Source organism: Chaetura pelagica, unplaced genomic scaffold, assembly GCF_000747805.2.
Source record: "Chaetura pelagica isolate M959 unplaced genomic scaffold, ChaPel_1.0 scaffold10, whole genome shotgun sequence".
NCBI lineage: Eukaryota > Metazoa > Chordata > Aves > Apodiformes > Apodidae > Chaetura > Chaetura pelagica.
The window spans coordinates 6,962,631-6,979,709 of record NW_009952263.1 but is presented as its reverse complement, the minus strand read 5'-3'; the positions used below and the strand labels follow the sequence as shown (position 1 = coordinate 6,979,709).

General features: G+C 37.0%; 1 protein-coding gene across 1 annotated transcript; it reads right to left on the bottom strand.

Annotated features, from left to right (window-relative positions):
* Positions 1 to 249: 249 nt before the first annotated feature.
* Positions 250 to 17,068, bottom strand: EFHB (EF-hand domain family, member B). Its single transcript, XM_010007629.1, is given in 14 exon segments — positions 250 to 414; positions 4,788 to 4,969; positions 5,478 to 5,684; positions 6,054 to 6,261; positions 7,056 to 7,210; positions 7,899 to 7,958; positions 9,331 to 9,413; positions 9,780 to 9,906; positions 11,887 to 11,997; positions 12,602 to 12,778; positions 13,360 to 13,379; positions 15,388 to 15,515; positions 16,661 to 16,723; positions 16,784 to 17,068. Coding segments are annotated over 14 exon segments (1,971 nt in total).
* Between the last annotated feature and the right edge of the window lie 11 nt (positions 17,069 to 17,079).

Below are 17,079 nucleotides of genomic sequence, written 5' to 3'. Positions count from 1 at the left end.
TATCAGACAAATATTTTAATGCCATGCACAAATATGTTCTATCCTCTTTTATTCCTATGGCTATCAGTTCCTACTAACTGCAAGGATAGCAGAAAGATTCATATATATGTGGTGAACCCATTAATCAGAAAGACAATAAACAGTGAATACCAGTTCTGTAAACACACTTTATTTAAAAAAAATATTGTATTTAGTGTCAGAATTATGCTTGGCATCAATTTTTAAAAATGCAATGCCCAACTACTAGAATTAGCAGCTGGTTTTTGTGTGTGATGCATGTATTTCATTCAGTACACTCCTGATGCTTTCTATACAGGCCTCTTCTTTCTGATGTTTCACACAGGCTTGCTTCCATATATCTTCAAACTTTTCAGCTGAAATGTTCATGCCAGTGTTGCGGAGGATTTGTGCAATCTACAAAATACAATCCATGTAATTCTGGTCAGCATTTTCTTAAAACTGTACAGAGTCTGGCTTTTACATATAGTACCAATCTCTATTTGCTAAAGAACATTTTCCCACTCTTAAATAAAAACTACAGATCAAATACTGCATCCTTAACCAATGAAGCTACTATTTAAGTAAATCTGAATCTTACTGGGATGAAAGCGGAGGTGTACAAATTGTCTTTTATTAATAAAGTAATGTTGATGCAACTTCAACATTGGAAAAATCAAACACAAAAGATTCAGGGGAAAGTAAACTTTTTTTTTTTTTTTAAAGCCCTAAGTCAAGTCCTGTTTATTCATTGTATTTTTACTATTTGCAGCGATTGACATAAATGAGATTATATCGTCTGCATTTCACAGTAAGAATAATATATGCAAGATCTTCAGCTGGTATAGATAAGTGAGTGACTAAAATGAGGTGGTTCACATCAACTTAGGGTCTTACTATAGTTTTACACTGAAGTAATTCAGCAGAAATATTTTTTTTTTCCTTATCCTCTCACTTGGATGTTTCCTGCTGCATGCCTCATTACACTGACCTTTTTGATTAATCAAGGAAAGACAGCTTTAGAAGAATATTGAAGTGACTTGTGCTTTTGTTTGTACTAGCAGACCTTTGGCTTCCTCAATTGTATTTGTGTGCACACGTGCTATATTTATGCTCTGGAGTTTTTATGCATGCTTTGATAAAATAAACCTTTAACACAGTAAAATCAACCTTGTTTGTCATTCTTCTCTAAAACTCTCTGATGTATAATTATGGGCCTGATCCACAGTGCAGCAAATCTTCAGCTTCATCTTAGCCAATAAATTTACGACAGTTTATACCAGCTGAAATTACAGGAGGGTAACTTGGACTAAATTTTATTTCTTTAAGCATAGGTGTTATTTCAGTTCAATCAATAATATGAATCATGAGGAAAACAAACTGGGTTTGATCCTTGTCTTCAACATGTTAATGAAATTTCAAAGTTAAACTAAAAGCAATATTCCATTACAAGATACTACTGCAGGAACCATAAAGAACGATATGCTCTCACAACTCAGTTTCACCTTATAAAAATACAACTCTGTTCTGGCTCATCAACAGCCATAAAATAATCAGTGACTAAACCACAGACTACCAAGTGTGCAAACAGAATTAAACGCACCCTTACCTATTATCAACATGATCATGTTGCATATAAATTACACACTAGTACTCAGTTACACAACCTCTCTTCAACAGATTAGGATGGATTCCCATGAAGAATCATAGAATCATAGAATCTTAGGGGCTGGAAAGGACCTCGAGAGATCATCTAGTCCAACCCCCCTGCCAGAGCAGGGTCACCTAGAGTACATCACACAGGAACTCATCCAGGTGGGTTTTGAATGTCTCCAGTGAGGGAGACTCCACAACCTCCCTGGGCAGCCTGTCCCAGTGCTCTGTCACTCTTACAGTAAAAAAAATTTTTCGGATATTCACCTTGAACTTCCTATGCTCCAATTTACACCCATTACCCCTTGTCCTATCACTGGTCATCACTGAGAAAAGCCTAACTCCGTCCCCCTGACACTCACCCCTTACATATTTGTAAACATTGATGAGGTCACCCCTCAGTCTCCTTTTCTCCAAGCTAAAGAGACCCAGCTCCCTCAGCCTTTCCTCATAAGGGAGATGTTCCACTCCCTTAATCATCTTTGTAGCTCTGTGCTGGACTCTTTCAAGCAGTTCCCTGTCGTTCTTGAACTGAGGGGCCCAGAACTGGACACAATATTCCAGATGCGGCCTCACCAATGCAGAATAGAGGGGGAGGAGAACCTCTCTTGACCTACTAACCACACCCTTTCTAATGCACCCCAGGATGCCATTGGCCTTCTTGGCCACAAGGGCACATTGCTGGCTCATGGTCATCCTCCTGTCTACCAGGACCCCCAGGTCTCTTTCACCTACACTACTCTCCAGCAGTTCAGCCCCCAACCTGTACTGGGACATGGTGTTGTTCTTCCCCAAATGTAAAACTCTGCACTTCCCCTTGTTGAATTTCATCATGTTTCTCCCCGCCCAACTCTCCAACCTATCTAAGTCTCTCTGAATGGCAGCACAGCCTTCTGGTGTGTCAGCCACTCCTCCCAGCTTAGTGTCATCAGCAAACTTGCTGAGGGTACATTCTATACCCTCATCCAGGTCGTTGATGAAGATGTTGAACAACACCGGTCCCAGTACCGACCCCTGTGGGACTCCACTAGTCACACACCTCCAACCAGATTCTGCCCCATTGACTACAACTCTCTGACTCCTTCCTTTCAACCAGTTCCTAATCCACCTCACTTCCTGGTCACCAAACCCATACCTGATCAACTTTTCTACAAGGATGCTGTGGGAGACGGTGTCAAATGCTTTACTGAAATCAAGATAAACCACATCTACCGCTCTACCATCATCTATCCACCTAGTAATTTCCTCATAGAAGGCTATGAGGTTAGTCAAACATGATTTACCCTTGATAAAACCATGTTGACTGCTCTTGATGACCCCCATGTCCTTGATGTGCCTGGAGATAGTGACAAGAACAAGTTGTTCCATCACCTTTCCAGGGATGGAGGTGAGGCTGACCGGTCTATAGTTACCCGGGTCCTCCTTCTTGCCCTTCTTGTAGACTGGTGTGACATTTGCTATTCTCCAGTCCTCAGGCACCTCTCCTGTTGCCCATGACTTACTGAAGATGATGGAGAGTGGCCTAGCAATGACCTCCGCCAGCTCCCTCAGCACCCTTGGGAAAGCAGAGGCCCTAGAACTATTTTCTTCTTTTGTAACATAAAGCATCATCTCATGAAACTGCTTCATAGTCAGAATCTGCATTCACTTCTACAAGCCTATCCAAAAACTGGTAGCACTAAATTACTCTGGGTTTTCATATAAGAATTTCATTAGCTATTACAAATTTGAAAATATCAATGCTCCATATCAAAATAAATAAAAGACCATCACTAAAACACTTGCAGAAGTGCATTTCATCAATATAGGGTAATTCCACACACTGAGAGGTGGTCCTGCACTGAATTTTGTACAGTCTGTATAGTCTACAATGAAGTACAACATCTCAGGCCACATTATAACTTCAGAGAAGAGTTCTATAGTGTGCTTGACAGATATAATTAGCTTCTCAATGAAGCATGAATTCTATTTAGTGCTACCTATATTCTGCATGCCACTAATTAGCAATATTCTTTTCTGTAAAATATATATGCAAGTTCCAGATCCACTTTCAAACGTGACTGAATGACTCGGAGAAAGGGAGAGGTTGTCAAGCCTTCTTTTTTAATTTTAGGTAAGAATTTCATATTTTGTTACAACTGTCTCATAAATTGTATTTCAGGGAATGAAATTATCTGTTAATATTTTTTTCACTAGAAAATGTATACAAATGTAGAACCAAAAAAGCAAACAATACTGGAGGAGACAAGTTTTTCTAGTATTTAATTGGAAGGAACTCTGGACTGTGAGATAAGAGAATGGTAGAAGCCCCCAGAGATATCAGATGGAAAAATCAGAGTACCCAATTAAGTCCCTACAGTTTCATGCCCTATTTTTATCTTCAGAAATACAAGATGGGACAGCACTACTGAGTGACTCCCTATATCCTCATCAATGTACAATTCCTTTGCAGATGTGAGCCTATGACCCGGACTCAGCAGAGAAATCAAAAGGTATATTCAACCAGTTTGCTGAATTTGCCATTAGCAAAACCTGCAAATTTGTTTGTGGAGAGACAACTTGGGTAAATTTTTTCACTGAATATATCTCTGTGATAGAAACTAATTTCACATACCTGTGAAAATCTTCTGTGGGGCTTTTAAACACATACTCATAGAATATAACATAGGTCAGAAGAAATCTCTGGACATCATCCATCCAACCACATAATCAAAGCATGGCCAAATTTACCATTAGACTGTTGATTGGGACCTTGGTCAGCAATTTGAATATGTCCAAGGATGGATATTTCACAGATGCTCTGCCCTTCTCAAATTGCAGAAATGGTAAATCAGACTCCTAGATTAATTAACCCTAGATTAATTACCAACCCTTATTTGACATAGCATTTGAGCACATGAGTAGCAACAACCTGGTATACTTCCTTATATTACTTATTGAAGTTGCATCTCAATAAAATATCTACCACCTTTATGAATTATTTTGAATGTGAAGAGTACATATTTTTCAGATAGTCAAATAGAGAAGAAGATAATGTTGCAACAACTTTTACAGCCTGATTATTTGATGACTTTCCACTCCCATATGGCTGGAGGTACATTTATCTTGGAAGAATAGTCTGAAGAAATGCACTATACCTCTCCCTTTGGTCTTGTTTTAAAAAGGTCTCTTTCATACACTCCCTTTTGACTGAAGATAGAAGGGAATAATAATGCATAAGCATTGGCCTCATCACCATAATTAGTTCCGTCATTGATGCGGCGAATTTGAGGAGCAGGAATATCCGAACGAACAGTTGGAACACCACATACTCGATAACCTGGGGAAATCAAGCAACAGGTAGCATGGAGAATCCTCATTTACCCAAGTAAGAGAAAACATTTTTTATTAAATAAGAACAAAATTGATACTTCAACTCACATAGGTTTAAGAAGTTACATAATTTTCTTCCTCATCTCTTTTTTCATATTTTAAGAATTCCTAGCTTCAGGTATCTCATGAAGCACAACAACTGGAAATCTTGCCATAATGCTCTAGTACATATACAGTACTTCCAGCTGAAAACATTTATAGCTGATCCAAGATATTGTTCTCCTAAAATTACTACAATAATTTCTGAAAGACACCTCAGTTAACTTTCACCGTTTGAATGGATTAACCATGCCAAACATCTAAACCATGCCAACTTCCAAGCCACAATTCTAAACAAACTTAGTTTAGATTAATTAATTTCCTATTGTACATTAGTAGAACCTGCAACAACATTTCTACATTTGTTCATGATTTTGTCTTAAATAATGCTCAGAAGTACAGTCCACTGTACTTACAGGTTGTTGGGAGACCACCTACTACAGAATTATACTGAGAAGAACTTGTTTGATAATTTGCAAAGATATGATTTTCTGGTCTTGTAAGCGTTTTTGGTGTCTTTTCTGAACTTTCTGGTTCTTTTAACACAAGATCTTCCTGCTTCAGCAGTGGCTCCTCATTTATCTTTGTGCTTTCAGGCGGAGCAGCAACATCTATTTTTTTCCCTATAAACAAAAGTTGCAATGCAGACAGGATTTATTATCAGCACATTATAGACTAAGAGGCAAAAAATTCTGCTCAAGTCCTTGAAAAATATAAAGTAGGTAACAAAGTTAATCTGTATTTCTGAGAATGATTATAAGAGACTTTTTTACTTTCTCCCCATTTGTGGGACATTCTCAACATGTAACACAGAATTCCAGGGTCCTGAAATACATTTGTATCTGAAGCTCTGCTGGTGGCAGGCAAGGACAAAATGCACTTTCTAAACCCTAGCCTTCTAAAGAAGCACCTAGTTTACAACATCAATGTCCTTTCAACAGCTGTTTTAGAACAAGACTATCTCCACAATTTCACAGTATTAAGTCACCTACCTTTTATTATTATTTTTTCTTCAAACTCTTTAACAGCCATTTTGTCTTTCCAGTTCAGAAAGTTTGCAAACTCCAGGTAATTAATCAGACCATCTTTATCCAAATCACAACAGTCAAATAACGAATCCAAGAGCTCATCATCTAGATTCAAATTAAGCTGAAAAAAGGACTTGCGTAGACTGTCCTTGTCTATCATCCCATCTCTATTCTAAATAAAATAAAAGTTTTTATAACAGCTGTTATAAGAAAGCTCCACCAAAAGGAACACATACACATGCTTATATATACATATAAATGTATGCAGCAGCAGGCACACCATTTAAGAAGAGTAACATTGCTGAGTACAAAAAGAAACCTTGAGTAATTCAGATACTAAAAATTGGAATATAGAAGTATGAATAAACACTTTCAACTTAAATAATACAGTGATTTGAGAGTAAAAGACTGTGACGGTATGGCAACAAGATAACAATCTAATAATAAATGTTGAGACAAAGCTAAGATTTACTTTGAAAGTAAAGCATCAATCATTCTGTACACATTCCAATTCATGTTATATATGAAATGTTTAGGGTTTTGTTGTGTTTTTTTTCAGAGAGAAAAAAAGAAAATATCTGAAATTCTGATGGTTGGTGACTCAGTCAGAAAGTACAGCTTGGAAGAAAATATGAACATAGTCTCTTCAGCTGATTTTATTTTAAGAAGAAATACCAAATTTTTAAGAGAAAAAAATGCTAGTATTTCTGCTCACATGTCCCTTGCTCTCTCTTAACTTGGCTATTCTAAATACTGCAGTGAAAGGCTCCAACTACTGTTGTGTCCATAGCATATCACAGTAGATTCAACATACAGTAACGATGAAGTTACCTAGTCTTTAGTCTTCACCTGTATGTGCCTTGAAATGCTTGTGTTTCTTCATGTCTGTATCTCCATAGCACTGGAGCATTAATGTCACACATTCCACTACATTTACACATTTTCAAAGTGTAGATTTACACTGACCTTATCATAATGCCTGAATACTGCTAGTAAGATGTCAAAATTATTGTAGTTAGTGTTCTTCAAACTCTGCCGAACTGTAGTCAAGACAGCTTTCTCTTTGTCCTTTCCATGGAGGAACTCATATGGAACCCACCAGTGAAGCAGATCAGCAACTCCTATAAAAATATACATTTCCTCCATCAGTTGCACATATACAGACAATCGACATTTTTAAAAAATGTCTTATAGTCTTAAGAAAAAGGACAATTTCAGCTCTGAGATACTGATTTTCAGCATGTATAAAAGCTTATGCAGAATTTGAGAATGCCTTCTCTAGTATTGACTATTAAAGAACTTTGAGCCACTTACTTTTTTGCTGTCTAACTACTCACTGTATTCCCTAGTTATTAAACATGTTAAATCACCATTAATGCCAACACTGACTATTTGAGCTGACTAGCTTTCAAAATTTTGTCACAATGAAAATTCATATTTGTTTTCTTTTCATTCTGTTCTCTGTCTCTCTGCTACTTCAAAAAATATTACTCTTATTTATTGCTTGTTATTTTTACTCTTTTTATAGAAGTGCTGGAAAAATCATTGAGGGGAAAGATACATAATTGATTTAAACCAACCCAACTTGATCATCCAAAAACTACAGCTTCCTTATTTCTTACATTCACTGGCTTCCCACTAGCAACTTCAATTCGTCTCAAATTTTCCCTCAGAAAAATTACTGTCGCTGTTACATTTTTGTTCCTTGCCTCTAAGATGTTTGGAAAATTTTATACTACACAAACAACAGTACTTACTGCAGCACAGTACCATCAACAAGCTAAGATTTTGTTCTGCCCCTGAACTTACCATATTCATCTCGATGCACCAACATTCCAAATGTACGGACGGGGGGAACATTCCTACTTTCTCTTACACTGTCAAGAAGCACATTTCTTTGTTAATTGTCAAACAGTTTATTAACAGAGGAAAAATATTTTATGTTAAAACACTTTTTTTTTCCTTGAGAGAATGATAGAAATGAGTGAGAAAAAGTCCTTATAACATACAAGTCAAAGAATAGGAACATTTAGGACAAACCAGATCTCCAACTGTTGATTTCTTTATTTGAAAAAGATGCAATGTTAATTTTATGTTTAATAATGAAAATTGTTACAGGAATCAGATATCTCCACCAAAACTGAAGAGAGAATCAGTGGTTTGTTCTAACATACAAAACAAACCACAGAGATGGAAGCACCATAACCTAAAAACTACTGTGTGTATTTTTATCTTTTTCATATTATACATACAGTGTGGATGGTGTAAAATTTACTAAGTAAAAACAGGTTAGTTTGCATCTGTCTTGTAATACTAGTTCTGGATTTGAGCTTGCACATTTGAGCAACTCATATTCCCTGACTGATCATACTGCTTTATGCTGCTCACACTCCAGTTCCATTTCACAATAAGCTAGGACACAGTGGAGGGGAGAGGAGAAACTGGCTCACTTTTCTATTCACTCCCTACAAGTACTATGGGCTTTGTTCTCCAGAGTCACTTAAGTTTATTGTCTTGAACTTAAACTAAATTTTGTACCAAAGTCAATAACGTTGTTTGTGAGTCTTCAGATAAAATTCTGCAGAAACCTGGAGCATATGCAAAGACAAGTCTTTGTATGCATGGAGGAACCCTAGATTTGTAGCACAGCTCGATCCTGACCACTCTGTACTTTAGGAACAGTGTAGCCCTTCATAAGACCTGTTTTGTAAAATTAAAAAGCTGTTCCGGATCACTGGTTTATGAAGCGCTGTAATGATCTGACTGATACTGATACATGTTGTTAGATAGTAACACAATTAAATTCCATGTCCTTTTCCAAGGAAGTAATAAGGTGAGAATACAGGTTATTTAACAAAGATGATTAAAAAACAGTGTCAGGATAAGTAAAACGATCAAATCCCCAAACAATAGGTGAAACATTCCGTTTTTTCAAACCTTCCTAACTGCAACAGACAGGGGAAAAATGAAGCATTACAGTGTGCTTGTAATTTGATTGGTGCAAATTTGATCAATTCAGATATAGACCAGTAAGACTTAACAGACACAATAGACAAAATACAGACCTTACTAGTAACTTGGGTACTTTTCAGCCTAATCAGAGCAAGTAGAAAGTCCCCATGTGTAACTGAATACTGCAGTGGAAGGGTTGAGTATGCAGATATAATTTTTATCCAATACAGAAAAAGATACTGGATACTGGGAAAAGGTAGTTAATTTTGTCATTGGAAAGTATCTTTGCTCATTTATGCATCAAGGACTTTTCCAAACTGAGGTAGAATTTTTTCCTTGAAATCATCACTTTGTTTTGATACTGCTCTCATTCTACAAGTTATATCTCTCACACAGATTTGTTTAACAATATTAAACAATTTTTCAATAATATTATAAAACATTATTATGTATTAGAAGGAAAAAACAACTCCTCTGCAAGACAAACACAAATTTAGTAACTGAAAAATCCTGCTATTTAAAAACAAAGGTGTCTTTAAGTAATTCTAGAGATATGTCAAGTGCTTTTATCCTACTGTAGAACCGGTCTGGATAAACTATTCTAAAAATTACTCCTTTCGTTTTCTATTCAGTTCAGTAGAGCTATGGATGGGATTGTGAGATGTAAAAATTACCTTCAAATATTAAGACTCATTCTTCATAAGAACTCACACCACCAATTAAATAGTAACTTACGACTGCAGATCATCAAGCCAATGGAAGCATTTGGCTGTATTTCTCCCGTGGTTACAGTGAGGGGTTGGTAATCCATAAAGAGAAGACTTGCTGAAGTATCGCGAGTCATACTTTCTATTTATTGGTTCCCCTGTGAAAAAATTAAGGGTCTCAACTTTCTACCTCAGGAAGGAAAATGTATTAAATATCTCCATTCTTAAGAATGAAGAAACAGAAGTAAAAAAATAATTAACAATTCTGTTTATTTAAAGATAAGTACTTTTCATTTTTTGTGTTAATTACATAGTTAGGAATAACCTCATTGTTGAAAATTAAGATCAAAGGCAAAATAAAAAGCAAAAACTGTTCCCGTGGTAAAATATCCTACAGGATATCCTATTCTGTCTGACTAAAGACAAGCCAAGCAATTAATGAAAAAATGCGAGGTAGCCTGAGGGTCACGCAAAAAAATCAGTTTATAATGTCCCTACTTGAGCGTAGTTGTGTACCATTTAATTTACTATTTGTTGTTTGTTTTTTTTAATGCTAAAAGAAAACAATATTTTTGAGGTGTTGCACTTTCAAATATACTCTTGTTATGTTTACTTCAATGGAAATGTTGCCACTGACTTCATTGAAAGAAGATATTACCCTACTTGCTCATGAATCTATTCATCCAGTCTTGCCTATAAAATTAAGTTTCCCTTACAAGAATATCATATAAATACTGTACATACTTGAGATGCAAACATATGTTTCTTGTCACAGAAAAAAACGGTCATTATGTTTCTTCAAGCTCTTTTCAATCAATTTTTGAAAAGAATAGCAATTAGACCTTTCAAAAAATATTATTCCCTGCGTGCTTTCTAATAAGAACTTCCTCTGGCTGTATGGCAGAATGGAATTTTTATGTTGTTGTTCAAAATCAAGACACTTAATTGACTTTTTTTTTCTGTGTGTTTGTTTTTGGCTTGGCCTCCCCATGACCTTGTGCACTATAGCTACAAGGGAGACAGAAAGTGAAAATAATTACTTCGACCAAAACACCTAAGAGAGGCAGGAAATAGGGGAAATAAAATTACAAGTTTGGCCAATTCATACCAATAGTACTCGTAGTAAGACTTCTCAGTAAGAGAACACAGTTACTATAAATTCACTTCTACATAAGTGCCTTTATATAACATTTATATTATTACAATTCAAATATCTGGAGTTTCTTACATGTTTGGACTACAACTACAAAACTGTTGGTACTAGCAGAATGGGCAATTTTGTTAAAATACTAGTCTTACAGAGCAGCAATTTAAGTCTCAGCCTAAGTGGAAACGATAGCACTTTGAAAAATAGAAGTGGCTGCAAAAGTAATACACGTACTGCATTTCAGAGTGCTATTTGTCACTCTGTTCCTGTGCAGCCCTATGAGATAAAGGGTGGCCATCCCTGGGCAGGCCACTTCATGCAAGTACAGCCCCCAGAGGCTGAAGCAGTGAAGGTACAGCCCACTGGAAGGGCAGAGACAGGGGCTGTGGGACAGACACATAGGCAGGATGCTGTAGGCTAAGGAACCTGCATTCCAGAGAGCCAGTCAGAAGCCTGAAATTCTTTGTAACCAGAGCTTGACGATGAGCTCCCCATCAGAAAGTCTAGTTGCCCCAAAATTCTGTTTGGTTCCTGATAAATCAGAGGAACCAGAGGTGAAAGTACAGGTATAGGTTGGGCTCACAGTCTTTGGCTTTAAGCCTGAGATTCCTCTCAGTGGCCGAGATAATGCCAAACTCAGTAAGCAATGAGGGCATCTATGAGTTTCTAGTTTCCTGGAAATACTTTGCTTTTCAAATAGCACCCCAAATAAATCAGGTTTGCATTTCCCTTAGTAAGTTCTTAGACTGTCTAATACATCCACTACAAAGTGATCCACAGTTCTAGAAACAGGTCATGCTTTCTCTGTTACATATAAGTGTTTTTTTCACAGCATTATTTTTAAGAAGAATTTTTATTATATTAACACAGTAATACAAAATAATTGCTGAGATTGCAAACAAACAAACAAAAAAAAAAGAGTATACATAGTATAAATTGCCTTTATTTATATTAGAACTTTTTATGTTTTCTTGTCAGCCTTTGAACTTACCTGCATAATAATCATTGTGTGACACAATATAGAGATCATGCCCTTCTCTGTCTTCATTATCCAGTTCCTCAAAAGTTTTTGGTGGATTTATAAGCTCTCCAGCTGGTGAACCTGGAAAGTAAGGAATAATACTGTTGGGAGAGGTAAGGGGTTCAGTGTTTTGTTTGGTTAGTTCTCAATTTTAAACAATATCTTGCTAGAGAAGATGCTAATACTGTGGAAGAATGATACTTTTTACCACATTTCTAGTCAATCTATAGGAATCTTACAGCATAATGGCATGGGGCTAGGGGAAAAAAAAACAAATTATAGAAGCTGAGATGAACATAACTGTTGCAAGAGAGCTACATGGTCAACACATACATGATTTGCTCCAATCTATGGAGGAGAGACTCACAAGTAAAGGTAATAACATTTCCTAGCCCCATTAGAACACTTCAGAAAAGGAAGGTAAGTTATCTGCTAAACAGTTCTCCAGGGAAATCTACAAAGACAGATCTGTTACAGACCGAAAAGCCCTAATAGTTACCATTCTCAGTTGCTCCTTTCTTCATGGTAACTAAAAAATACTAGTACATTTTAATGTATTTCAATAACTGCTATACTAACAACTTTTCTATTAAATTGGAATTGTTGGAAACATAGAATATGTGCTAGATGCTAAAATGCAGATTATAATGTATTTAGGATATGTTTTAATGCTAAATTTTCCTACCTTGGATGATTTTTGTTCCAAATGTAGTATTAATTATATCCAAGCCCTCAGGTAACATAGAAGATTGATCATGTGATCTGCCCAAGGGTGCTGTTCTATTCCTAAAGTAGATTGCTTCTTTCTTGTCTTGCATTATTTGTTGAAAATTAGTTTTAGGAAGTGGACTTATGATTGAAGCTACCTAAAGACATCACAAACAACACAAGAGGCAGGAAAACTTGCAAAATTTAATCATTCACACAGCAATCTGGCCATCTCCTCACCAATGTATGCACAAAAGTTTGATCACAAGTGCTCTGAGATCTTTTATGATTACACTGACATAATTTTGTTTACAACGATGAAAAAAAATACTGTATTTTGAAAGAAGACCACTAATAATCAAAATCTCCAGCTAAATAAAATACATACTATAAGACATCACTTTTTATTTTTATGCAAGTTTTTCCACTTGTTAATTTATACATTTTCAGACTGCAGCCTTTCTGTGCTTATCATATACTAGAAACAATATTCAAATTATAATATGACCAAAACTTCAGCTTGAAAAGTTGTAACATCTTTGGAAAGAAGTCTCCTGGTGCTTATGATTAAAAACATATTTTGTCTAACAGTTAAGACTAACCATTCTCTAAAAGCTACTCTCAATTCTGCCAATGCATAATTTAAATATAATAATTCAAGATAAATATTAATACTGCATTCTAAACAGTCATACCAACAGAAATTACTTCAGCAGTGTTTTCAAAGCTTAGCACTAGCTTGGACATTTTTTTTCCTCAGTGTACACACTGGTCTTGGATGAATAGAAGTTACTTGTAAAATTAGGTCAACTTCAAGGCAAACAATTAAAAAAAAAAAAGAAAGTTTCAAAAATATCAAAACCAGGTATTTTGATCTTCACAAATAATATTATTTTTCAGACTACTCATCAAAGTAATAGGGACTCTAGAGCAGGATTATTAGACTCTTGTTGAATGTTATATAAAATAAATATTGAAAAAAATAGTAGCTGTCCTGGAGTGAGCCAGGATTGAGCCAATTTTCCTTTTACTTTTTTTTTTTTTTTTTTTTCCTTCAGTGAACACTTATTTAAGCAGCACACTTACTGAAACTAGCAGGAAGTTTTCCAGCTAGTGGACTGATAATGCCTGAATGTTTATAGTTACTGCTGAGAGACCAAGGACACTGCTCTGTTTGTCAGATTTTCTACTTCAGACACTTCTAAAGAAGAACATTCATATCTGCAACTCTTCCATAGGGAGCAGCGGACTAGACAGATTGCAAAACTGGCCAATCAAAGTATTCCATCCTTATATTTATGTAGGACTTGTATATATTAAGTCAGGGATCACGGAAGTCAAGGCCCTTTTCCCTTTTTCTTCTTCCCTTCTCTTCCATCCATGGCTGGCATCTGGGGAGGACTCTGTCTATCCATCACTATTGACCCCTAGGCCCGTGCACTCCTGACCCTCATAACTCTCCCCTCAGCTCCTGTCTGCTCTGCCGCTCTCTCCAGCAGCTCCGGGACATTTCAGGACTGCTCATAGCTCGGGAGATGCTGTGGGAGTTGCTGGGGTGGGCGGAAGCGACAGGGGTGTTGCACATTCCTGCACATGCTTGTTTATATTTGTACATATTTTCTTTTTCATTAGTATTTAATTAAAGCTGTCTAGGTTAGTTTTCAATCCAGAAAGTCTCTCTCCTTATTCTCTCTCTCCTTTCCCTATCTGGATGGAAGGGGGAGGGGATCAATCCTGAGTCAAATTGTGACAGTAGCAAATACAACTGATCCAAATCCGTGCTTAGAGAACTCAGTAAGATTCCGACTCTTCCTCCAGATAATGTTTAGTTAATACTGCAAGATGAAGCAACCTTGAACTGACAGTATAGGCTAAACAAATTGATCCATTCAACATACAACTTTTGAAAAGGGACACCAAGAGCCTGATTTGTTTTCATTCTGGATATGCCTAAATGCCCTACTCAACACCCTGTAGTATCAGAACTTACGTGATTAAACCTGAAGACCTTTTTTGAGACCTGAACTCCTCTTTGCCTCAACATCTCCATTTGTAAAATTGAAAAAAATTTACAAGACCAGCTGATCATAAAAGCTGCTCAAAAAGCTGATGCATACAAGCCCCAGTGCATCATAAAGGTGTATTTTACTAAAACAACTGTTATTTTTAGAGATTTGGAAAACAATTTATTAAATCACCTAGTTTCTCTTCAGTTTGAGTATAGATTACAAAAATAATTTCTGAAGTAAATAATACACATAAAGTAGTCTGACATATACAGAACCACTTTTTAGCTAACAAAATAAGCTTCAACCCAAAGGTAAAAAAGAATACATAATAATTATGCTAAACTATAAGCACATTCTCAGATAGCAGTTCTCTTGCTAAGAGCTCAACAGGTTTTACTTCTGTAACCAGTAAAGAAAGCAGCAAAATTTGTGGGTAGAAGATAGTTCATTATCTTAAGTGTTGAAACAAAATTTATAATTCAGTGGTCATTGCCAAAGTTAAGTCACTGTTAAGATAAAAATCATTGGACTTGAAGTGTTTTCCTACTTCAGTCATGCTAGTTAAACCCTATTAATTGACCTCAGAAATCAGATAATCCACAACAGTGGTAAAATGCTGCCAAGTAAATCATTCAGCTGTGTACCTTTACCCCTTACCATGAAGAAATCAGTTGCTCTTATTAAGGACATTCTTAAGAAGTCCGTTCTTAAACAAAAGTAAATGAGTCACATTCTTACAGTGAATGGAGAATACGTTGCTTTGCCATGTGTCAAGTGAGATGCAATGTCAGGATCATCTGCTCTGCCGTAGAATATTTTTTTAACACCAGGAGCTGGATTTGTTGTATTCCGAAACTTTTGCACAATAGTTGGAGTAATGGGCTACATATAAAGCAAAGTAAAAAATAAAAAATAAAAAATTACACCAGATAACCACAAAATATTAAAGAGAAGAAAATGTACTACAGCCACTTCAGTGTGATCCCACAGAGAGAAGAACAAAATATGAGGACATTTTGGGTTTTAACACCTGCATGCATTTCTGGAAATGCCAGTATTCTGAGGATAAGGTCAACATAGCCCAGTCTAAATTTTAACAAACCCGCAACAGACATAATGAGAGAGTTGCTAAGTTCCATCTGGTTCCATCTTTAAGATTGATAACAGCTTATTCAGGTATACTTCATGAAAAGTAGATGTTAATCTGATTCACAACAATTCCACCACCAATGTAGCCTTTTCAGAAACTATTTTAACCACAGTTTTGGGGTTTTTTTTAATTACCCATTTAAAGGCAGGGCTGCTATTTAAGAGATCAGTTTTTGTGTCAGTACCCTCTGACTCTTCAGGGCCATGGGGAAGGGCCTGTGGGAAGCATGATTCTGAAGGGCATCCACAGATAAAGAAGGACCTCCATCAGAAGTAACTGTAGCTCCTAATATTAATCACTGTAACAGTACTATCAAAGAATAACTGTCTAAACCAACTCTATTTAGTCCCATCTTTGTAAAACATGAAGAGCGAAAAAGAACTGACGGAAGTGTTTTACAATCCTACCGACTATTCTCTATGACCCCATGTGACAGAAATTAACATTGAAAAAAAATCAGTATTTTCTAAAGAGAAAGGATGTAGAAAAATTACTAAGATTTTCTCTGATTTTCTTTTTAGGGCCTGTCTCAAAGCACAATCACTAACAAGAACTTAAAATCACAGAATCTTGAGTTGGGTTGGAAGGGACCTTACAGACCATCTAGTTCTAACCCCCTGGCCATGGGCTGGGACACTTTTACTAGATGAGGCTGCTCTCTGGACAACCAGTTCCTGTGCCTCATTATCCTCACAGTGAAGAATTTCCTCCTAATGTCTCACCTAAATCTACTCTCTTTGAGTTCGAAACAGTTCCCCCTTGTCCTGTCCCTACATGCCCTTATAAAAAGCCCCTCTCCCCCTTTCTTACAGGCCCCCTTCAGGGGGATTAAATCGTTACAAATGTTTCACAAGGAGCAACTGACAAACTCACTCACCCTGGGTAAAACCTCGGTGAGGCAACCGGCTGCTCTGTCACCTATGGGAAGCAACTTTCCAGCCTAAGTAAGAAAATTAAAAAATTAAGGCACAACCAAAGCCCTTATACTAATAAACACAACTAGCCAAATTGGGGTATGAGGAGATTGCGTGAGATTGATGTCTAATGATCCCCGAGGGGGCGTGGGGGCGGGTAAAAAAGATGCCACAAGCGCGTTTGGGAGGAGACGGGTGGGACTGCAGGAGATGCGCCAGTCTGGCCCCTCTTCCCTCAGCTCGTGGCGGGCCCGCGGCTCCCGGAAGGAGCAGAGAAGCCGGAGCCCTTCGGCGAAGGCACTCACGGGCGACAGCTCAGGAAACCTCTCGGTGAACTGCCCCTCATAGACGGGCCGCAGCTGCTTCGCCATGGCGGCGCGGG